This window comes from Schistosoma haematobium (genome assembly GCF_000699445.3).
Source record: "Schistosoma haematobium chromosome Unknown HiC_scaffold_347, whole genome shotgun sequence".
In the NCBI taxonomy this organism is placed as follows: domain Eukaryota; kingdom Metazoa; phylum Platyhelminthes; class Trematoda; order Strigeidida; family Schistosomatidae; genus Schistosoma; species Schistosoma haematobium.
This window is the reverse complement of record NW_026137090.1, coordinates 128,108-153,376: the sequence shown is the minus strand read 5'-3', so window position 1 is coordinate 153,376 and position 25,269 is coordinate 128,108. Positions and strand designations below refer to the sequence as shown.

At 35.5% G+C, this 25,269-nt stretch overlaps 1 protein-coding gene across 1 annotated transcript; it reads right to left on the bottom strand.

Moving 5' to 3' along the window:
* Positions 1-4,938: 4,938 nt before the first annotated feature.
* MS3_00005963 (uncharacterized protein) lies at positions 4,939-24,702 on the bottom strand. The gene is made up of 7 exons (XM_051214049.1): positions 21,002-24,702; positions 18,474-18,585; positions 16,947-17,146; positions 12,662-12,718; positions 9,954-10,098; positions 7,141-7,461; positions 4,939-5,203 (listed from the first exon to the last, which is right to left on the bottom strand). Exons 3-6 carry the CDS (start codon positions 17,067-17,069, stop codon positions 7,259-7,261), a joined length of 528 nt encoding a protein of 175 aa, XP_051064001.1. The 5' UTR covers positions 17,070-17,146; positions 18,474-18,585; positions 21,002-24,702; the 3' UTR covers positions 4,939-5,203; positions 7,141-7,258.
* Positions 24,703-25,269: the final 567 nt, after the last annotated feature.

The window sequence follows — 25,269 nt, the reverse complement described above, 5'->3', positions numbered from 1 at the left end:
TGGGTGCTATTGTGTCTTGTTTCTTCTTGAGAACCTCTGTGCGATGACTGGATAGTGCAAGAAATGCAATTGTCAACGTCCGAGCGGTCAATATTCCATTTAAAGCGGCATAAAGTGCGATGAGTGTGTAGGGCCAGTGAAATGTCACTGAGCCCTAGCCAAATCATCCGACAGTTGGATCACTGAATGTCGAACAGATCGTCGCTCCCTGCCAAGGTCATGTACAACCAACGCGCATTAGTTAATCATACGCCATGGACTGGCCCATGCGGCAGTGGTCTTACTTTCGCTTGTATCTACTTTAACTAATATATTTCTGTAATAACGTCCTTTGTGTTGTACAGTCTTCAAAGCATCTATAGTACCTTGTTACGTCAATGGGGGTAGTCCACGTAAGGTGTTGACCACGAGGTGTGACTTCGACGTTAGTTGGTTCGTCACACCATTCACGTCTAACTCGAGTCGGCCTCCAATCATTTCGACATAGATCATCTACGTTGGTGATCTACACTGGTGAGCAAGACTTCGAATAACGCAACCTATCACTATAATCTTTATTATTGTATTCTATACTTATTCTTTTTCATTTTTATCATCGCCTATGTTAATCTGTTACTGTGAACTTTCGTTGCTTCATGTCAATGTTGATTAGCATTTAAACCTAGATAATTCGTTCAATCGACAGAACTAACCAATCAACTACGATTATAATCGGCTATCGTGGTTCTTTAACAAGCATTAGCAGCATGTAAATGCTCCTGTGTAATATGTCTGTTAAAATATCAACCACTCGTGAGTATAGCCACAAGGCAACACGAACGCATATCTCTTTGTACCTTATCCACTGGTATAAATAAGACAAGATTAACTATCGACTATAAATTCATCTTTCTGCTTAACCACTATCCACTAGAATGTTCTGCTTTTTTTTACCACTGCCTGCCTAATTTCCAATTGCTGAGTTCCATGGCCAAACAGAGGATACGAATGCTATAAATTTACGGTGAGTTTGAACTATAAATTTCCTGCGATCTTAGATCTCGTTTAGACTGTTCGTCAGTCTACAACGCTGTGTTAATCGAAAAATTTAATCAACAGTACCTCGTACATAATCCAGATTCAAACTATTGCCTTCTTCATTACTTAAAGGCAAGAGTAACCCAGGCGAGTTTCATAATTTCATTAGATTATTTCGTACTATATTTATGATGCGTGATAACATTTCGTAGTTTCTTTCACGTAAACTAGTCATATATTCTGTCACTGCCGTCAAGTTTTAGTCGAAATCATGTACATTTATGACTCGTTAGTCGACATACTGTGGTAAAACATATTGCATGTACACGAGCACGCTTAGTCCGTGTCCCAAGTGCACACGTTGTCGTACTTAATATGTCACTTAACGCTAGGTAATAAGCTCTTTGTATCAGCCTTTTACGAAATGGCCACGTTACCTGGATCCTCTAAACCTTAGTTACATTGGTGGTTACCATTTTAATTAATGTTTACTATACCCCTTGTATTTGCCATTATTTCACACGGTAAATCATGGCTCGATTTTCATATTACACGACAGTCATTCCAATTCCATTTTCGGTATATTTGTATACAATACGGGTTTGGAAAATATCTAAACGTCCTCGAAAATTCTCCACGAACCCAACCATAGTTTTCGTATATGTTTTTATTCACACATCCAACTGTTACGCTAATAATACCTAAACGACCGTTCAGTGCAATTGTTAGTATACGTAAGAACGATGTTATTTAAACTTGACTTTATAATACATCAGAACTATTGTAGTTATTCTACTTCGACGTCGTACTTTATTTTATGAAGTATTGTTTCCTCGTGGCTGTTATCTCACCGATGATTTCGGTACATCAATCGGTTGTTCAACTACTCGACGATTTACAACCTGTCCAGTTCAATTGGTGGTCTGACGACATTATCATTCGCGCGAATCATCAGTTTATGCAGTCGAGCGAATCTCCTGCAAACTGAAAACGATATTGTCGCCTCTATCCCAACACTGACAGCGTTTTTCAAGGGTATCATTGACATGAGTCCAGAGTGACACTTTTGTTTTCTTATGTTCTTTTCGATATTTTTCTGTTTACTAACCGAACAAACACACAGCACTCATCGTTTATCATCTTTTAGAGACTTCATCGTGCCACCTTTGCTGTCGATTTGTAGCCTTCAACCCTTACTAACTGTAGCAGCAGTCATCGACTTTTCAAACTGTGACTACAAGTTGGTCAATAGCTTCGCACAACGAAATCACGACCACTCTTCACTGTTATACTTCTGTACTTACGGTTAGTCTGTTAGATATAGATATAACTAGAATTTGACACTAATTAATAGCTGTCAACGACACTGTCCGACTTACAACTTTAAACTAATGACAGTACAAATATGGATATCGATTGATAATACACTTATCCTACTATCGCTATAGCATCATTACTCTTGCGGCAGACTTAACGTTTGTCATCGGAGGAACTGAATTACTTTTCAAGGCTATATATATTTCAGCGCGACTTGATAGAACAATAAAACGTTTTGTTCTTTTCATTATTTCTATGGTTAATCAATTTACGTTTAAGCAACGTTCTACTAACATATTATGACTCGCTGTTTCCCGACCAGTTTCTGCCGCCCCCTTTTCATTTGTTTTACAGATAAGCAATACCTGGAGGATTTATAATATTCGTCTGGCACTCTCCGGCGCGCGACTGCTCCCAACATGTTTGGTACCGATTCAAACGGCCGCTGAATCTGGTGGGGAGTATTGTAGGGCCAGTGAAATGTCACTGAGCCCTAGCCAAATCATCCGACAGTTGGATCACTGAATGTCGAACAGATCGTCGCTCCCTGCCAAGGTCATGTACAACCAACGCGCATTAGTTAATCATACGCCATGGACTGGCCCATGCGGCAGTGGTCTTACTTTCGCTTGTATCTACTTTAACTAATATATTTCTGTAATAACGTCCTTTGTGTTGTACAGTCTTCAAAGCATCTATAGTACCTTGTTACGTCAATGGGGGTAGTCCACGTAAGGTGTTGACCACGAGGTGTGACTTCGACGTTAGTTGGTTCGTCACACCATTCACGTCTAACTCGAGTCGGCCTCCAATCATTTCGACATAGATCATCTACGTTGGTGATCTACAAGTGCAAAGGCGTGTACCACAAAGTTTGTACAAATTTGACGCCTGCAGCTTTCAAACTCTTTAGCAAAACCGGTTCATGATTCATTAGGGAGGTCCGCATTCTTCTCCACAAGAGAAGAAAAATGTGGGATAGATTTAGGTTACGGGGGACTGATGAGAATGAGTAGTATATGTACTAGAGTGTTAATCCTGACAGTGATGGTCTCTCAGTTTATCCGAATTTCTTTCGAAAGAGTCGACGGATGGAGCCTCAACTACGTGCTGAGTTAATGAATTACACTCGTTAATGTTTCGATGAGAAAGTCTATTTTCAGCTGACAAATAATTTGTCCTGGGCTAATGGACTTTTTGAATTGTCCTCGTAAATTCTCTATTTTGGAAAACAAGAAAGATGAGCGCATATCAGGTGCAAATTTATTGCTAAGTAATTTGAAAACCGCAATCAAATCACCTCTAGTTCTTCGATATGAAAACGATAATAGGTTTAGCATGGCCAGTCGAGCATCATACGGGAGCTGCACTATTCCGGAAATCAGGTTAGTTGTTGTTCTCTGAAACTTTTCCTAAAGCTCACTGTTTTTTTGGACAGGGGCTAGCCGCTTGTATGCAGTACTCAAGTTTAGGACACACGAACACTGTATACAAAGTCAAAAAATTTAAGTGTCGACATGACTAAGGGCCGTAAGCATTGACCATAAAGTTGAAAAACTTTTAGCGGCTATTGCACGGCAGTGTGTAGTAGTCCTTAAGTATTGGCTTACGATGACTCCTAAATCATTTATGAACTAGATGGTCAATTCATGTCTCGTTCTCATTGTTATAGTACAGTTACAGATCTCTGGTTGCTTTTGACGAAGCTTTGCTAGCCACCTGACATGGCAATTGTGATGTAATGGAATAACTCCAGGATTTACTTAGACAATTTTAGGGTGCACTGTAATGACATGAGTTCACACTGTTCGGTGTATCAGTTGCCCGGTGTTTCAAGTACTTAAATATAAACATAACAATTATATATGAGCAACAGAGAGATGGATGGGCATGCAATTAAACAAAATGAGACAAGAACTAATCATACAAGCTTATTAACACGACTGGGGGTTTAGCTTTAGATGTTACATCCTTGATGTACGGTGTCATATGAATTTCACATATCCGTATCAGCCATCTCGGCTCGTTCTTCTGTAACCCATCGAGAATAAAAACTAGAGACTTCTCTCTCTCAACTGACTTGTTTCCCGTTCTTATTAATGCTGCATTGTAACAACACTGATTCGCAACCACATGGTCTTCTAAGATAAATGTATAGTGACTTGGAGGATTGCTATGAATGTTGAATCGACGAAAATTAGTAGTCAAAATTGGTAAGAACGTGATCGTGACGACAAGGGTGGGTTGTGTGGGCGTGGTCTCTATACATACTTCTTTCATCCTTGCAATGAATATACTATTCTGCCTGTATGACCCTATTTTGGTCTTTGAAAATTCATATACTGCAGCATAGCCCAACCACGAGGATGAGTAGTATTGACTTTTCACTTGGAACCAGTTTCAAAGGTCTTTGTTTTATATACTTGATATTTAATTTATTTCTCCATGTTCATGCTTTATTAGGTTTTTATTGTATACCATATAATGTCAGTCTCAGTACAGAGTAAAAGTCAGGAAGATAAGGATGAACAGTCCACTTATTTACTAGCATATATATATATATATATATATATATATATATATATATATATATATACAAAATTTATTCATTTAATCAAAATTACAAATAGGATGAGATTGAATGGAAAAGCAAACAAAAAACACGACGGAGAATTCTCTCAATTCTTTCGTTCAATTTTGTAATTAATTCTCAGAAATAATTCGTACTAAAATGATATTAGCACCACGAATAAATAATTGTTGTTCGTTGTCATCATCATCATCTATGTGAATTTTTTCATTTTGTTGATTATCTTGTTTTTCAGTGAAAGGATGTTTTCGACGAGTTTGTAAACTATACCAAAGTGAGCTATAATAAAATAAATGATAATTAAAGATAATGATAATAAAAGAAAAATAGTACTTAAGGTGAAGTGGTGTAGTGAAGATTGATTTGATTTGTAAATTATATTCATCATAGACTGATCATCTTATATGGGGGTATCAATGAATAGCACAAAACATGATGCAATTATTATGTGTTAGTATGGGATTTCTTAACAACAACACACGATTTGATTAGTGATCAAACACAGAAACTTCAAGTTATACAGTGAATGCTTAATCATGAAGATCGCTGAACTGGTATCCAATGATCTAATTTTATCTTCAGTCTATTTACGATATACTTATAAATGACAATTGTCCCACAACTCACGACGCATATGAACTTAACTAGTCGGAAAAATGTTAGAAATTATATTATGCACACAGACAGTAAAGTATATAAGTTATATGTAAGTGACTAACTTATTTTCCGAAATTGACTTACGGTTTAAATTTTTTTAACTGTATGAAGTCATTTCATTATTTAAGGTGATTTAAAATCAAAAACTTTATCGGAGGTGTTGTGTTGGAATGAACTCACTTAAACAGCATCATTTCATTGTGACTTTAGTACAAATATATAATCAGATAAAGTTATCACACTTGATGATATTAATACAAATGGGAAAGAAAATTAACTAAATAAAGAGCTTAATGCATAAGGCATTGATATTTTAAGTACTAAGTACCATATTTGAGACTCAACAAAGGTTACATCTCAACTGACTAGTTACCAAACAGGATGAAAAATGATGAGTTTTGAATTTTAGTGTTTAGCTATAATTCATATATACCAGTAACACTAAGAAATAAGAAAATTTGAGAATTATTCATAATACACATATGACTTAAATAAAAATGAATAAAAATTAGGCAACACAGTTAGAGATTAACAGATAAATTGTTGCTAGCAATAGAATTTAGGATGCGTGTTTCATCTCATTTCGAACTCATTGGTGCCAATCTGCATATCGGAGTTTGAACTGAACACCTTTTATTTCTAACACTAAAAGCGTTATCTATTGAGTTCATATCGCCATTACCTTTAAAGATGCGTCAGGAATTCGGAGTTTGACAACGCCATCATACATAACACCTTTATAATTGACGTTTACCAACTCAGTGAAATCAGAAGTCAGAAATGGAGAGGTTAGAAAATATATTTGGAAGATTATCGATATATCGAGAAGCGTTTAGTCTAAGTTGACTAGCATTTGCGAGGAATGAGTAGCACGGTGTACCCACTCGTGATCTGGTGCGGATGTGTGACCGAGCGATTTTAGCTAAGTGTGTCCAGTAAAATTAATGAGGTCGGAATCGAAAACTCACGGAACTATTTATTTTGGGGATTTATTTACCGCTACATCTTGTTCAATGGATATAACGTTTATATTATAGATAAAAACGGTGAAGTTCAGGACTGGACTTTGATCAGCGTTTTCAGCATATATATATATATACTGTGCAGATTACGTCGACACAGCTATTTTTATCACAAGTTGAACCGAATAAATGTATTATTCCTAGCAGTGGAATGGAAACTTAATATTCTATCAAAGCATTTCTCAAGATAAAATTACATATTTACTCTACTAGTAAAATTCCTGAGCATAAAAATATTATCAAACGAAACCACTAAATACGATTAATTTAATAGTTGAAATCACGAGTCAATTAAAGCTAGGCCATCACGGAAAACCTGGAAGCACTGAACAGCCGTTTCGCCCTAGTATGGGACTCCTCAACAGTGAGCATCCACGATCCCACCCGCATGATTCGAACTCAGGAACTACCGAGCGCTTAACCTCTAGATCACTGAGCTGGCCGGCATCTAACGGTGTTAATGTCTAACTTGAACACTTCGTTGTAAAACGTAAAATGTGAAAGAAAAAAACCAAAATTACATGATATAAAACTCACATATCAGACAATTCAGACATATTTCGTTCATTCAAATTAACCATAGATGATGTCCAATTTGACGATTTATGATAAAAACAATTATTATTATTCTCGTCTAAATGATTATGAATATTCACTAAAACACTTTTATTAATCTGATCACATTTTTTGACAGACTGATCATCATGATCATTTGTATCAGATAAGGGGATTTACCAAGTAGACGAAAAGGTCTCAATCTACTAATTTCATCATCACGTGCTTCTTTTTCCACAATCCCATCTTGATCATGATCGCCATACTGATCAGGAAATAATTGTCCGATTTCTAATGGTTGGTCTAATAATATTTATAGGACGTAAAAATAAAGACACATACCAAAGTTAGTGGAACAAAAATGATGTAAAATATAATTTGTAACAGATTGGTTGGTGAACTGAAGTGACGGTACCGCCCCACAACGAAAAGAGAGGGTAAGGAATAATCGGCTCTAAAAATATGACACCTCACTTTGCCCCATGGATTTCCATCACCGGCAGTAACGCCCTAAAAGTCGAGAGCAAGAGTATCAAGCACTGCTTACAAAGGATTAAGTATAACTGGCTCCAATCAGTTGTCCGTCCAGCAAGTTGATTGAAGCTGTGAATGAGAACAACAGGATACCAACTCATTGACCTGAACGTTAACAGCTTGCTTCAAGGTCTGAAGGTCCTCCTTAGTTCGATCCCCGAAAGATTGTAGATACACACTGTTGAGGAGTCCCATACTGAGATGAAACAGATTCCTATTGTTTTCTAACTTTTACTGTCTGCTTAAGCAAAGCCAGTTTGTGATGTGAGACCTCGAAATTCAGTAATCTTCACTAACCCCTATAATAACAATTTTAGTTTGGTTATTCACTAATAATTAAAAATACGTCTGATTTTTAATTAAGATTGATTATAATCATTAACTAGGCTAAATGTCAAGATATTTACAGTGAAATACACCTTGGAATTAGGTGTTTAAAAATGAATTCCATAGAAAAGATTTTAAACACAGTTAATTCATATTCAAACTCATCACTAACTATTAACTCATTTACCAGGTACAGATTTGCGTACTCGGCTTCCAGGCATACCCAAAATGTGCAAAGGTTGATGATATTACCCGGTCGCAAGAGAATAAGGTAGGTGAAGTGGGGTTCGAACCTGAGAATTAGTGGCTGAAGATCAGATACCTTAACTTTTGGGCAACTTCACTCAAACTCATCAAGGAAATAAGTCTTTGCAGCCTTCACAGAAATCCACACTTTCTGATGATTTAAATTTGGTCCCAAGTATTTGATATTCTTCATTCAGTCGACCTTTTCCACGGATTATAAAATTAAGCATTAAATGGTAATTAGTGGTTTACTTTAGTTATTAAAGCTGACCACTTGTCTACTGATTGATAGAATAAGGTAAATCCAGGTCTTTTCATATGTATAACTAACAAACGTGTCATTTAGTTAAGTTTAATACATTTCAATGCTCGAATTAAATTGAAAACCAATAAATATTCAATCACAATATGGATCATTATATAAAAGACACCAATTTAATACCATATATGCTTAAAGTATTTTGTTAGGAAAGAGACTATGTTTATTAACTATAACTTGAACAAATGTGAATCATTAAAATTCACAGTGTTCTGACGCTGTATTAATGACATAGTGTTCACTACATTAATATGAGCAACATTTCTTATCTGGTCTATACCATATAATTTGATTTTTTTAAGATATTCACTTATTCGGTATTGTTTTTAGAGACTAAGATCAGTAACTTATGTAATAAAATGTAGTCTTAATGTGTTACCAAATTAAAATGAAAGTAGATTTGGTTAGTTAACTAGTGCTTTACAGAGATGCTGCATACAGCAAAACTAAGATATAGAATCTATTCACAAGATCAACAACAGTTGGTTCGAGCCAGGTTAGTAGATTCAAACTACCGTGATGGAGATCCATGAAATAATTCCAACCAATGGTTGTAGACATTAGATGGTATGGCTTGAAATCGATCATACTGAGATGCAAATACATCCATTCTTTATTTTCTAGATATTCCTTAATACTTGTCATCTTTATTTCATCATGTCAGCGTTTAGTCTTTTTCATTATTTTATTGCTGTTACATTATTTTAGTTTCTTTGTAATTTATCTCATTCATTTCATTTTATCATGTTTGTATGGTAGAGCTAACTGAACTAATGTATATTTATACCAGGTTCTACGTTTTATTTATTTATTTATTTATTTTAACACATAAATATTGGTACAAGGAGGCACCAAACACATATGCGCCACACAAATCTCATTTGATTTATGTGAGGGCTGTGATACTGCCCGGGTGCCCAAACCGAAGCAGGTGGTTTTCTTAGAACGCCACGCCCCGAGACTTCGACCTGAAGGTCTGATCCACAAGGCAGTGGAGCATCGTAAGGAGATGCAGTCCCATGAAAGCCGGTGACCAACGATTGGTTCATACGCCATTTGTTCCCGCAGGATACTTGAGCCCATGTGCACCATTGGTTTGAAATTCGGCTAGAGCGCCGGACATTCGCTTTTCGTCCTCTCATTTTCGTAAACAACAACCCCGCCACGAGAAGGCAGTGAGTAGGACTTCCTGGCAGAGGCTATATACGTGTGACCATGTGAGAGCATTTCGAGAGGGAGATAGGACTCGAATAAATAAATGAATAAAATGAATTATAAATTAACAAGAAACTATACATATTAGAAATAACCTGATAGAAATGACATAATTCAATCATTTAACATAAATATTACAAAAATACATATTTACTATCTTTCAGCTGAACACCAGTTTGATTAGATGGAGAATGGCATAAATTTGAACATTTTTTCAACTGAAATAAAGCGTTATTATTTCGTTGAAACTTTCGTAAACGTTGTTCCCGTCGCTTTTTACTTCGTCCCGGTTTTCCATTCTACAAGAACAAATTAAGAAGAATATCTATGATGTGTTGACGAGAATGATAATGATTGGTTAATTGCTTAGTCAGATTTGTAGATAGTTTGACAGGAGTTAGATGAGTTATATATTCTCCTATCCTTATTATTATTGTGATTGTGTCGGATTGTTATCGGGTATTGGTGTGGAAATATATTTATGTTCTAGTCAGACTAATCATATATTCTTGATCTGAATTGTGTTGAAGTCCTGTAGAATAGACACTGAGAGGGAATCTCGTGTAGATATTCGTCTAAGGCAAATTAGCGTCCCATTCGTGTAGACGAGGAAACTTTTAGCGTTATAACAATTTAAGATATAATTTTATAACGGAATAAAATTAACGTCATTAAATTAATTAAAAATATAGGTGTTGTTGTTATTATTGAAGTATGGTTGTACCACCTTAACAGTTAACAAAAAAACTACTTGCAACAAGTTAGTCAGTGGGATTGTAGTTTAGTCGTTAAAATATGTTCGACTTTCAATTAGTAGATTCAAAGTTTTAACTTTATTCTGCTTTTTCAGTTTGGACGAGCGAGTAGTATAACTAGACTTTACATTAAAAGTATAACTTGAAACCAAATGTACGAATATGCATTTGATGAGTTACAAAACACAATTTCATCAGTTAGTAAAAACAAAAAAATAGAACCTTAGTACGAATATTCATAGGCTGGTTTTGTTATATTTTTATCTGAACTCTGAGAAAGAATATCAACAAGATAGTAATTAATATTACATGATAAGATTTTAAGACAAGTCATTGAAGGTTTCTAATTGTATGAAACTTATGCAGGAAGTATTCACCTAGCAACATGTTAAGGTTCAATAATTAGTAAGTTCATGAACTTATACTATGAATCGCTAGTCTTGTTTCTACCTACTTCTATGAGAGAGAGAGAGAGAATAACTGTAAACATTTATTTTAGTCTATTATGAAACTCTTTTGTTAGTACTTCCTTAGTATGGTTAGATTCCATCCCCAAACTATTTTGACCTGAATTTAATATCTACTTGTATCAGCTTTGATCTACATTGAATCTAATCCTATTTATTATTTATTGTGATTATTTTATTGTTAAATAAATAAGAATAATATTTGAAAGGGTTTTGTGGATATTATAGTAATTTTAATAGTTGGTGTCATGAGTCAAGTGATACTAGACCACCATGACCGTCCAGTGCTTCCAGGTTTTCCATGGTGGTCTAGCTTCAATTTACTCAGGATCTCAACTATTAAAATATGAATAAGTTAGTTTTTATTTTCTAGCTATTGTTCAGGCCTAAGAATTATTTTATTATGATTAATCGACTACAGATATATTTACTTAGGTTTATGCTTAAACAGTGTGAATTTTATAGATATTATTCAGTTGTTTACAATAAAGTAAATGGAACAAGGTTTATGTATGTGCCCTTATGATTTAAAGTCGAATTAAAAGAAATACTTTAAGTTCACACTTTAAACGATATAGGAAATCATTAAGGTGAAGTATCTAAGATATAAGTGCAAGTTAAACTGTAATTCTAATACAAAACCTATGATATTAAGTTCAACAGTTGATATTATACAGGAGAAAATTTGTTGAAATAATCAATGAAATCTTCCATGTTTTAAGTAATATACATCAGAATCGGTAAAAGAGTAGATGTATTCACTCAATCTTCCCTTATTATTTCATACATTTTGCTAAGCTAATTTATTCTTTCTTCATGAATTACAATATCTATACCGAATCTTTTCTACTACACCGGATAGCATTACTACTTCAAATAGTTTTAGATTCACCTCGATGATTTCATCTCACTGTGTTGATGTGGAATGAAAACTTGAACCGATATATATGAGCCAGATTCTAGATTAATTACCATTGAATGGCATCAAACAATGTTTGTTAATAAAGAAGTTTCGTTAACTGATAAAATATAATGCTGAGTGTTGTGATGGACGGTGTTCGAAATCTGATACTGGTACACTATGTGCCACGCGCTGCTCCTCCCCGACTACCTAAGCGAGAACACAACAGTGAGTGTGAAAGTGTATTGAACTATCGGATAAAATGCACAAATACTCATTCATATATACCACTCTAATTTTTAGTAAATTGATCCACTTCTTAGCCAATAAAATGCGCTTATCCATAAGGTCACTTCGGACTACCATCGACTGACCTTCTGATTGGCTCCCCATATCACTGGGTAATATGACTGATTAGTCTGGATACCGATTTACATCAACCGGAATTTAATGATCAAAATCACAGTTAAACATTTGGTATCATATTCATTATACATTTGAATCTTAATAACGAAATGAATACTACCAGTGCTTATATTTCTGTCTAGCAATTAGAACTATACTCATGTAAATACATGTGATCCAACTAGATATATTGATCAACAAAATTTTCTAAATTGCTCTTTTGTATTCAAACTAAGGGAATTAAATTAATGCATAAAACTGTGAGTATAGATATGTGAACGTGGTGAAATAAATGTAAAAATCAAAATGATTTATAGGAACAAACAAAACCTACACCTTTCAAAGCTGATTTCGGAAGATGAACAGAATATTCAGTCACATTCTTTAGAATCTAAAGATATTAAGAAATCAATGAAAAATAAGAATATCGACGATACACGATTGATTGATATATATGTATAAAATAACTGATCGGTCATTGAGTAGTACTATATATATACATATATAGTGAACTCCGCCTGGAGCCTCTCCAGGCACAACTGCCGGTCCCAAGCCCGGATAAAAGAGGAGGGTCCGGCATGGGGTTAGCGACCCCTTCCCGTAGAAAACTAACTTGCTAAAAAACGCTGACCAGAAAAATAATTCAAACCATTTAAACTCTGCCCTGGGAGTCAGAAGGTCTTCATTTAGAAGAGTTATGACGCCTCATAGTGAAAGCCGCGTTCCTTTGGAAGTCACGAGGTCGATGCCCCTTCTAACAACCAGAGCAACCATTTATTTAGGTACATGGAATGCTCGTAAAATGTGGGAGACCGGGAGAATTCACAAATTGCCGCATAAATGAGGAGATACAACCTGGAGGTGCTTGAGATCAGTGAAACAGATTGGATGCAGGTTGGACAACAACGACTAGCTTCAGAAGAGCTTCTGTTATACTCCGGCCATGAAGAAGAAAATGCCCCACATACACAAGAAGTTGCATTAATGATTTCCAAACAGGCACAAAATGCACTTATAGGATGGGAATCTCATGAACCAAGGATCATTAAAGCCTCCTTCAAAACAAGGAAAGAGGGCATTTCAATGAACATCATCCAATGCTATGCACCTACCAACGACTACAGTGAAGACGTTAAAGATCAATTCTACGATAGGCTGCAGTCAATCGTCCAGAAGTGCCCAACAAAAGACCTGACCATTCTGATGGGAGATTTAAATGCCAAGGTTGGAATGAACAACACCGGATATGAATACACCATGGGACGACATGGACTGGGAGAAAGGAACGAAAATGGTGAGAGATTTACAAACCTATGAGCCTTCAATAAACTGGTCATAGGCGGCACTATATTCCCACATAAACGCATACACAAAACCACAAAGACTTCACCGGATCACACTACGCAAATCCAAATCGACCATATCTGCATCAACAAAATGTTCAGGATGACAATGGAGGATGTGAGAACCAGGAGAGGAGCTGATATAGCATAAGATCATCACTTGCTGATAGCCAAGATGAAATTGAAACTTAAAAAGCACTGGACAATGGGGCGGACATCACAAAATTTTAATACAGCCTTTCTTCGGGTTACTAACAAACTCAACAAATTCAAGATAGTCCTCAGTAATAGATTCCAGGCCTTTCATGATCTACTCAATGGAGAGGGAACTACTATGGAGAGCAACTGGAAGGGGATCAAAGAGGCAATCACTTCAAAATGTCATGAGGTTCTGGGCCACAGGAAGCACTATCACAAGGAATGGATCACTGCTAATACACTGGATAAGATTCAAGAAAGGAGGAACAAGAAGGCATCGATAAATATCAGCAGAAAAAGCCAAGACACAAGCTGAATACACAGAAGTAAACAAGTAAGTGAAGAGGAGCATCAGAACTGACAAACGTAAATATGTGGAAGATTTAGCAATGAGGGGGTATTGTTAAACAGAATGAAGGACTCCGTAGACGCCCAACTTCGAGACCAACAGGCAGGATTCCGTAAGGATAGATCGTGTACAGACCAAATCGCAACTTTACGGATCATTGTGGAACAATCAATTGAATGAAATTCATCACTGTATCAACTTCATTGACTACGAAAAGGCATTTGATAGCGTGGACAGAACAACACTATGGGAACTTTTTCGACACTACGGCGTGTCTCAGAAGATAGTCAATATCATACAGAGTTCATATGATGGATTACACTGCAAAATCGTGCATGGGGGACAGTTGACGAAGTCGTTCGAAGTGAAGACCGGTGTTAGGCAAGGTTGCTTACTCTCACCCTTTCTCTTTCTCCTGGTGATCGACTGGATCATAAGACGTCAACATTTGAAGGGAAGCACGGGATACAATGGACATCTAAGATGCAGTTGGATGATCTAGACTTCGCAGACGATCTGGCCCTTCTATCCCAAACGCAACAACAGATGCAGGAGAAGACGAACAGTGTGGCAGCAGCCTTAGCAGAAGTAGGTCTTAATATACACAAAGGGAAAGGCAGGATTCTCCGATACAACACGGCATGCACCAATATAATCACAATCGACGAAGATTTGAGGGATGTTAAAACCTCTACATATTTGGGCAGCATCATTGATGAACATGGTGGATCTGATGCAGATGTGAAAGCGCGGATTGGTAAAGTGAGAGCAGCATATTTACAACTGAAGAACATCTGAAAATCAAAACAATTGTCAACCAACACCAAGGTCAGAATTTTCAATACAAATGTCAAGACACTCCTACTGTATGGGGCGGAAACATAGAGGACTACGAAAGTCATCATCCAGAAGATACATGTGTTTATTAACAGTTGTCTACGCAAAATACTTCGGGTCCACTGGCCAGACACTATTAGCAACAACCTACTGTGGGAAAGAACAAACCAGATCCCAGTGGAGAAACAAATCAAGAAGAAGCGCTGAAAGTGTATAGGACACACATTGAGGAAAGCACCGAACTGCGTCACAAGACAAGCCCTCACATGGAATCCTGAAGGTCAAGGGAGGAGCGGAAGACCGAAGAACACACTACACCGAGAAATGGAAATAGACATGAGAAAAATGAACAAGAATTGGGTGGAACTAGAAAAGAAGGCCCAGGACAGAGTGGGTTGTAGAATGCTGGTCGGCGGCCTATGCTCCATTGGGAGTAACAAGCATAAGTAAGTAAGTAAGTAAGTAAGTAATATAAAGCGAGAAGCCGTGACAAGTGGAGTTCAACTGGGTCTGTTGTGTGATAGTAACTCACTGAAGACAATGGTAAACGGTGGCGCAATTTTGTGGATTGGTTGACGTCACACATTAATACTATTGGATGCCGGGCGGCTTAGTGGTCTAGAGGTCAAGCGCTAGCGCACGAAGCCGACAGGTCCGGGGTCCGAATCCTGCGAGCGGGATCGTGGATGGGCACTGTTGAGGAGTCCCATGCTAAGGCGAAACAAACATCCAGTGCTTCCAGGTTTCCCATGGTGGTCTAGCTTTAATTGACTCATGAATTCAACTATTTAATTACTACAATCTCCACATAAACCCCATTCTGATAAAAACTATACATATTTTAGTGCTTTTTGTGCCAACATTTATGTATTTAAATGAATAAATAAATGAACTTAAAACTCGCCAGTTCATAAATAACCTTGTGATTAATTTTTCACAGTATTGTCTCTTTATCCAAATATAGAATATAATAATTACTTAAATGTATATGGGAAATTATGATACTTTGAAATTGTCAGTTCAAAATTGAAAATTTGCGAAGATTTAAACACGTAACATTGTTAAAACATGAACTATTTTGAATTTTATAGTTAACAACATGGACTAACCTTATGTTAAACAACCATTCAAAACTAGGAAACGCTAGAGACAATAACAAAGGTTAGTAATTAATGTAAACTATAATATTCAAAATATTCTCCACAAACCCAATACATTAATATTTCAATTAATAACTTATAATAATATTTATGATGTTATAATAACTGATCTAACAATTCAAGTAATGGAATTCAAGACGTGCATTTCGTCCAATTTGGGACTTATCATCAGCTCTGAAAGTAATTGTATCCCATGGTTTAACTACGTATTCAATCCACTATAAAGTACTTGTATTGTTTCAATTCAAAATGAGTTGTTTTCGTTGCTGTACATGTATATTTCTTAAAGTTAAAACAATCATACAAATTTCATGATAAATTGACTATAGTTTCTAAAGATAAGTAGTTGGAATACATGTAAATTATATAGTTAAAAAATAAAGAAATAAAATAAACTGTAAATTAATTAAATTTGGAATATATTCCATTATTGGTAATATTAAATGAAGTGGGTGCGCACTGCTGAGGAGTCCCATACTAGGACGAAACGGTCGTCCAGTGCTTCCAGGTTTTCCATGGTTATCTAGCTTCAATTGACTCATGATTTCAACCAGTGAAATTTCTAAAAATCTCCACAAAACCCATTCTGAAGTATGATCAGTTTTATTTGGTATATATGTTTATCCAATGTGGATTGTATCGATACAATAGCCGATTATGACATAAATTTATGCAGAACAGATAAATTGTACATGTTTTTTTTATTTAAAAAATTAATTAATTTTCACTTACTAAATTCCAATAACGATCAAAAGCAATTAAATTGCCAATAATTGAAGCACGAGGCTCTTTTAAACCACGAGTCATAACCATTATTTGACTTTGATTTTGCATAGCTTTCCATAAACTAGCCATAGGACTGAAAATACGTTGCTGTTGTCTATGTGAATGGGAGCGATGTACACCGTAATGGATTTGCTCAGGATCAAAACCTTATTTATTATTAATGCGAATACAAACAAGCATGTTAATAGGAAGTGAGAAAGCAACACAGTATAAATAATACAGTATTTATTACAATTGATGAAGGCTTGTTTGGAGGATCATTTAATAAAAACATTGAATTTGTCATTACTCGAAATCGCTATGTTGATGCATCAACTGAATTTTGAAATCAACTATAAATCAGTCCACATGATTCAGTAATATGCTTGAAGGTTGATCTTTTCATGGTCATGTAAAAATCACGGAAATAAAAACTCTTGTAACGTCTAATCTTTTTGTGTATTTGTACACGATTCTTCATTATTGAAATGCCACTGTATATTGGCCGTGTGTGAGGCAGCAAACCACCAAAGACAATGGAAGATAGTTGAGCAGTGTCGTAGATTGAATGAAATTAGATATTAACACCGTCAGTAGATTAGAGACGTGTGACGCCGAAGGTCTTGGGTTTGACTCCCACTTGCGGATGCTCGTTTATGAGGAGTCCCATACAAGGATGAAACAGCCGTCTAATACTTCCAGGTTTTCAAAGGTAGCTCAACAATGATCAGTTCATAATTTCAATGAAGCTCAACAATCTCCACAACCCTATACTGACAATTATCATGCGTTCACTCACTAGTGACTAGCTTCGAGAGGAAATCCCCAGAGTTCTGGTAAGAAGCTATGACTAGTGGGGCTAAACCGTGTCGGGTGTAAGGTAGTTAGTTACCCACCACAGACGTCCGTTTTTTAATTTGTTAAATCATTTTAGATTTGTTCATATATGAGTAGTAGTAGCGTCGCTTGTATTTTTTACCAATCCAACAATAAAATGCAATAACTGCTGCAGTTACTATCTAACAATATCAGCTTCAATTAATTTTGGCCTACCAAGAAGCGACCTATTTCTACGTTTATAAGTGCACTGGGTATATAGGAAGATAAAAATAGATAAAACAAATATAAATCATCAGATCCGTGAATAAGAATTTACGTAAAACAAAATTATTCAGAATGATGATAATTTCTAGACCCAATATTAACGATGTTCCAATGGCAAAACACAAGTATCCACTCCTATTTTCCATAGAGCAGAAGCCTTCGTAAAAATGTTTGTCTGTACATGTGGTATCGTAACTACCAACGTATAGTGTAGATTTATATCATTATGTATTTCCCATATATTAAGTGAGGACTTTAACAACTTCACTAAATACATTATAGCTAGTCCACCCAAATGTGACTCAAATTCTAGTGAGTGAGTCGGTACGTGATAAATCAGTTACGTTGCTTAATTAAAAATATACATAGAACTAAAAACCTGCCACACACTATTCCAGTATTTCAGCAATGATCTTGTCCGTTTACTCTTTGAAACAGATAGGTTGTTAGTTAATTTCGGTATGACATTTTCACTTGAGCGCACAGAAAATGAATTGCTAGCCTAATAAAAATGTTCAAGAAAAAGATAAAATTTACTAGAGTACCTATACAGCCTTCGTAATTAGTAATAATTATGATGACTAACAAACAAAGGAAGTTTAAGGGAATTCGAGGAGGCAGATCTAATTTATTACAGAATGATATAAGGTACCTATGAAAACGAAGGAGCACTGAAAAGCTGTTTGATCACAGTATAGGACTCTTCAGCACTGAGTGCTCACCACCGCTCCAGAGATCAAACTCAGGATTTCCAGTCCTTATTGGTTTTTAATTGTACCCTGAGATCAATCTGTGACGCATATGACCTACAAACAACGAGATTTCAACGTTGAAACCACCTATTTTATAAAATGACATCGAACAAGGTTTATGGCCTCATCTCATTATTCAAAAAGATATCGTAATTGTTTGCGCAATGATGGTTAAAAGACTTGTCAACAGTTTTAATGTTAACGAGGTAACTTTACTCAAAATAGACGCACAAAATTATTTTCCAAGAAAATATCAAGTTACAAATTCGACGATTATGTAGCGCGATGGTTTGAAGGTCAAAACAAGCGACTTTCAACCACGAGAAGTTGGGCCATGCTCCTTTTCACTTAACTCAGTTCAAGCAACCAAATACTAGTATCACTACCATATGAATAAAGTAGAACGCGAATAAGGGTATATAAATTCGTACTTGATATATAAATTCATATCCCTTCTACTATAATTCTCATTCTGTGTATTCTACCGTTTATTGTGCCAAAGTGAGAACTTGAACTGACACACGTTTGGGTCAGGCTTCTAGCGGTTTTCAGTTGCCTGGATAAAACCGTATATATATATATATATATATATATATATATATATATATATATGTATATATATATATATATATATAATATTCGGGCCTCGAAATTTGGAAAGCTATGAAGTTGGACGGATATGTAATGCCTGTGTTATTATAATGTCTACGGAAATGTCACGATTTTCAATACCTAGAAATATTTTTCAACGCAATGTTGGTCATTAGAAAATACACAGTGACTCCCCAACATGATGTTTTCATCACCGTTTTAGCCCGGCGAAAACCTGGGACTAACATGAGTATTGTTAATATTCTCTTCTGATTGTTACTTTCCATTAAGGAACGTTTTGTTTGCAAGACACTAGGTTTGATCAGCGTGTCTCTATTATTGTTGCCAAATGTTCAGGGTTTCTTAAATCTTTTTTCAAATAAACTACAGTTGAACGAAAAGTCTTTGTATAATATGTGGAATCTACAGAAAAATGTTACTGTTGTATTAAGATGCCTAGATACTTCTGCACAGGTTCGTACAATAATAAGATAGGACTTATATTTTACAGATCTAGCTATAAATGTAAGAGTAGACAGATAAATTAGCAAGGATAATAACAATAATAGTAACCTCTTGTTAATTAACTAAGTTTCCAGATTCAGGTTTGTGTATTCAGCTTCTAACCAGTGATATTATCCGGTTGTCCAAACAGAAATGGGACTCGACTCTGAAACCTAGTAGCTGAAAATCGGACGCGTTTACTACTGGTCCGCAGACCCACTACTGTGATCAGTACAGTATGGCTTCCAATGTTCAATAACACGAGAACCTTATGATTCACAGTTATAGCCATTTTATTGACAAAAGGTTACTACGTTAAACAATTGCTACAATGGTGTGAACAACTCAATATGAGTGGGGATTTTTTTACAGGTTTTACAAGAAAGTGTTGTTAAAAACGATTACTTTTTGCAAACACGAAGAAATCCCTATACATCTTATGTTGTCTCAGTTATCACTCCTGATCATGAGTTCGATAGGACGACAGCCTAATAACTGATACATGTAATGTTCTCAAACTATGGATCACAGAATGAATTAATAGTTTGAACATCTTAGTATAAAAGATGTATTATTTTATTTCTCCTATACAGTAAGGATGAAAACATCTTAAAATTAATAACGTTGCTCTCAACATACGTACGATCAGACAATCGAAAATAATATTAACAAATACAATATGTTGCATGTAATATATTCATTTAAGCAGTCATATCTCCCTCTACCTTACATTTAGGTAAAAACAATCCAGATTAACTGTTAACAACGCAGACTTGACAAAAAAACAAAGATATATTCTAACGAACGCATAAAAAGACAAATTGCTAATATATATATAATAATTCTTACTTCAAAAGTATACACAAAAATATTCAAGAAAACAGAACGTAAACCAAATTAGAATTCAGATTAATGCATAATATTTGTAGCTATTTCTAATTTGGCTGATAACAACAAATACTTGGCAGAGGGCATTTTTTAGAGGAAAGAGTAATAGAAAACATCACCTGTACTTTATTTCCACAAAAATGATATGTACATATAAGAGTATTGTAACGAACTGTACTCAACTGAAATTAGGAAGATTGCTGTAACTGAGTACTCTGAGTTAAAGTAAAAATTTGTTATTTATTCTAGAATTATTAAGCATAATATATTTATGGGCTTTTCCATACTGTCTTTGTCATACACTATTGTTGCAAACATCAAGTCGAATTCTGTTGACGATAACAATGAGACGGATTATCAGACGCCTTGAATGGCTTTGTGAAAGGGGTAGGCAGAAGAGCAGTAGAATTTAAACGGGGACATTAATTGTTGGTAGATTGAACGAATCGGACTGTTCATCTTGCCACTTCCTTTCAGGTAGCGAATTGTTAGGACTAGATCGCGCAGAACCATTAGTTTTCAGATTTAAGGACTGCTCACTATGTTGTGAAGAATACCATTTTCTGTCTACGAAAGGCTGATTACATTCATATGCGGTAACACACGAAGTTTTAATAAATGATGGATTTCCAGTAAGACAGTATTCTTTCCGTATAGATTCCATTTGAACTCGTGGCAAGTAAGTTCGGTAGTCGACATCTTTGTTGGATGACAGACATCTCTTCTGGTAAGCGTGAAGTGATCCCTTTTCATTATCAGCAGGGTTGGTCAAATTTATACGCAAATCTATATCCTTCGAAGAGATTGTGGTTTCCGAATTTGTTTCTATCATTGTTTTTAATTTGGCTTTCTGAACTAATAGGTGTGATAATGAAAGTGATTATTCATTATGTATTTTAAATAAACAGATTCATAATTTTAGAAGATATACCAATGAAAACATTATAAAATAAATGAATCTAAATAGTGAGATGCTTCGTATATAAAAAGATAAATGACTATCAATAATAGGCATCTAAAAGTCCCTTGTTCTACTATACAAAGTAATTAAACCCGTTAATAATGTATAGAAGTTAAAGAACTGCAATACTGTGTACCGCTTAAGGCTGCCACTGAGAAAGTGTTTAGGAGTTATTTCTATAACAATGGAGGAATTTAGGATACAAATGACTGATCAAGATATTCAGAGTTTTTCACAAGGCCAAAAATGTATTTTCTATTCATAAATATTTGTCTTATTTTTCATCGTCAAACGATCGTAAAAATCGGGTTGATTAACTGCTCATGGTTTAACACTATTGGTTTTTGACCTAATATCTCGGTTCGAAGAATGTTGTTTATACAGCTCATATAAATCTAATTTTTCGAAAGATATTATTTCAAAATAGCTTGAGATTCGCGGATAATTTATTGGCTTGGTGTTTGCTACTAATACCATGAGGGTTGTGGCAAGCTGTGTATCAAACGAACTAACTAGCGCCAGTAGTGTAGTGTAACATCTAACGGGATCGATTTTCACAAATTCCCTTAAACTGTTTATAAATAAAACCCATTTTCGCAAAACAAAAGCCAGATAAAAATTATTCATATGATTAACCAACTAGCAACATAGAGTAGTTTATTAAAGTATACTTTGTTGACCTAGAACGCCAAATATATTACGCCATTTATTTAAAATCCCAAGTAGCTGAGAAAAATATAAATTATGGTAAGATCTTATCCTTCAAAATAATAAAAAAACTACCTCATATAACTTTAACATATCCCAATAAAAGCCTAGTTTACTGTCTTGACGGTACAATTACTTCTTCTATTCAAGTCCTGTAGAATTCAAAAAGTGTTGAAGTCATTGAAGCCTTGTCGTGATATATAGAAAATATCAAACTGCTTTATACTTAAGCAAATGATTACCTAGGATTATCTGTAACAAGAAACACGCTATGATATTACCCACAGAAAGACAGACACACAACTCACCAATTCCGAAGTAGGCGTTATATTTAAAAATGTTGATAAACTAGTTCGACGCAGCTGGATGAGACTCCCTCCACAACGTCAAGGTTGAAGTGCGTGGGCAGGGCGTTTTCGGCCGGGAAAGTCACGTGCTCGATTGAAGTAAACGCTTAGGATTTGGCAAACTGCATGTTTTACTGCAGAATATATCACCAGCTATATCAGACTTGAGTGCGAACATTGTGCAACCAATGTCTAAGTTTGATGGTCGTGAAGAACTACGGAAACTTAATATCGTACTATCAAGTCTGCAGTTCTCTTTTTCATCTGAAGAGGAACTGTGAACGTTGAATGCGTTTGTTTAGTAAGAAGATATGAAGGACAAATCTGTAAGTCTACTAAATTCATTGGATTATTCATTTACATTCCAAACGGCCATGGTGACTCGGCTAATGGATAATAATTCGAAAAAGTCTACGTGTTATATTTTGTTATTCGTCATGACACTCGAATATGCCAGCCGTTCCACAATACTAGGCACTACATCAAAGAGTACTTCAGAAGTGCAAGTTTTATAGCAGCGTACAAAGTCAGAATATTTTTTACCTTCTAATCATTAGATGCACTAAAATCGCTGTTCTTATCGACATCTGTCAAAGAAAAACAACTAGCTAAACTGTATGACAAGGTGACTTAAGGGTACTTTCGCAACGTAAGAGACGAAATACAAAAGCGTCACGGAAGAAAACCAGGACATGTATGTACCAATTTGAAGTTATAACTTTAATGCTGTTCTAAAATGCAGTGTTCCTTATTAGTGAACGTAACCGTAAGTCATACTTTAGATTGATAGTTGTTTAATAAACTATGGCAGTTAGATATCGTTGTAAATTTGTGTTTATTCAACTACAAAATTGACAGGAAGATTATTTTAGTTCAAAATGGTAACACTGAAGTTTAAGAAAAGTTATTATTGAAATGCTTTTTATGTTCAATAAAGCTTTTAGGTACCATGTACCGGATTCCTAACTTGCACGTGGAACTCTTGAACTAATGAAGTGTATGTTGTGAAAGTTTGTTTGATTTTACATACACTTATCAATTAGGACACATTCTTACACAATAATTTATTACCTCTAATTACTTTCGCAGATCTTTGTAAATGACACTAGGACTTTGTACTTACGATGAGAATAAACAACGAACAGTGCTTGAGCATCTGTGTTATTATTTCCCGGAGTGAAATGTAGTGTTATTTATTGCTAATATTTTTAACCATGTACAATATTTTAATAAGGTCAATTGTAGTCCTCATCTGGTCTGTTGTGGAAATAAAGGCGAACATAGGAGACATTCGGAGTTAGGTTGGAGGTAGAAAATAAAGCGTGTAACCAAGGCCAAAGCAAAAAAAAAGGTTGGTGAGTGCTTAGACGAAAAGTAGGCTATTTGGTGAGCATTTCGACGAAGACTAGACGATTCAACGACGTTTCGGACGTAGAAAGACAAAAGAGTAAGTTTCACATTACTTCTCCATGAAAAAGTAAAAGGAGGCTTCTGGGAGCGTTTCCCATTCACTTTTTCTTTGTTTCGTAACGGAAAGTTCCTCTTATTTCTTTATTGTCCCTCTTTATTCGCCCTTTATCAGTTGATTGGGTTATAACCACAGAATATGAAGCCAGCTGATCCATAGCAGAAACTTAAACCAGCAGTTAATTAAATCCCTCCTTCTAAGAAATCGAAAGATTTCAGAGAATGTAAACCATGAATTAACATTTAATGTCGCAGCTTAAATTTCAGTCTCTAATTGAAACCATATCATGATAATTATTCAACATAGTGGACGTAGAAATGACCGACAATGCTAGAGACAACACACTTATTTAACGCGACAACGGTGAGTAAGACATGTGGACATTATTTTGAATACTTTCAAGGTCGTGTTTACTTTCAGTTTCTTGTTACTGCACTCAATATCCTAGAGAGGCACTAATGTAAGGTAACTAGTTTCTTTGCCAACCGTGCAGACTTTAAAACATAATTATTAATCTTATGAATAGTTTCATCACCGAGAAAACAACGGATTTATGGACTTCATTCGCTCAATTCAAGAGAGTTGAACAGAGTTACTAGATCAGATGCTTTGAGGATTAGTGCATATGCTGTCACTCTCTTGTCCAAGCACACATTTAAAATATCACGCACCAACATGGCTTCCGAGGCATATTACCTAGTATTCATAAAATTATATATGAACGATTATAGACTCCTTTATTTGCTTGACGATCTGTGGAGATAGGCATGACAAATTTATTTTGTAAATCGTTTTTGATGTTACTTGTATTTGTTCTGTAATTTTTCACAGCCTGTACGTTTATCATTGAAAGATTGTTCATGTTGTTTAAGTGTATGGCCTAGAACACACTTCCTTCCGTCGTGTTACACTCATCTCATGACACACGCATCATGATACACACATCTCTTATTCTCCATTGTTCATG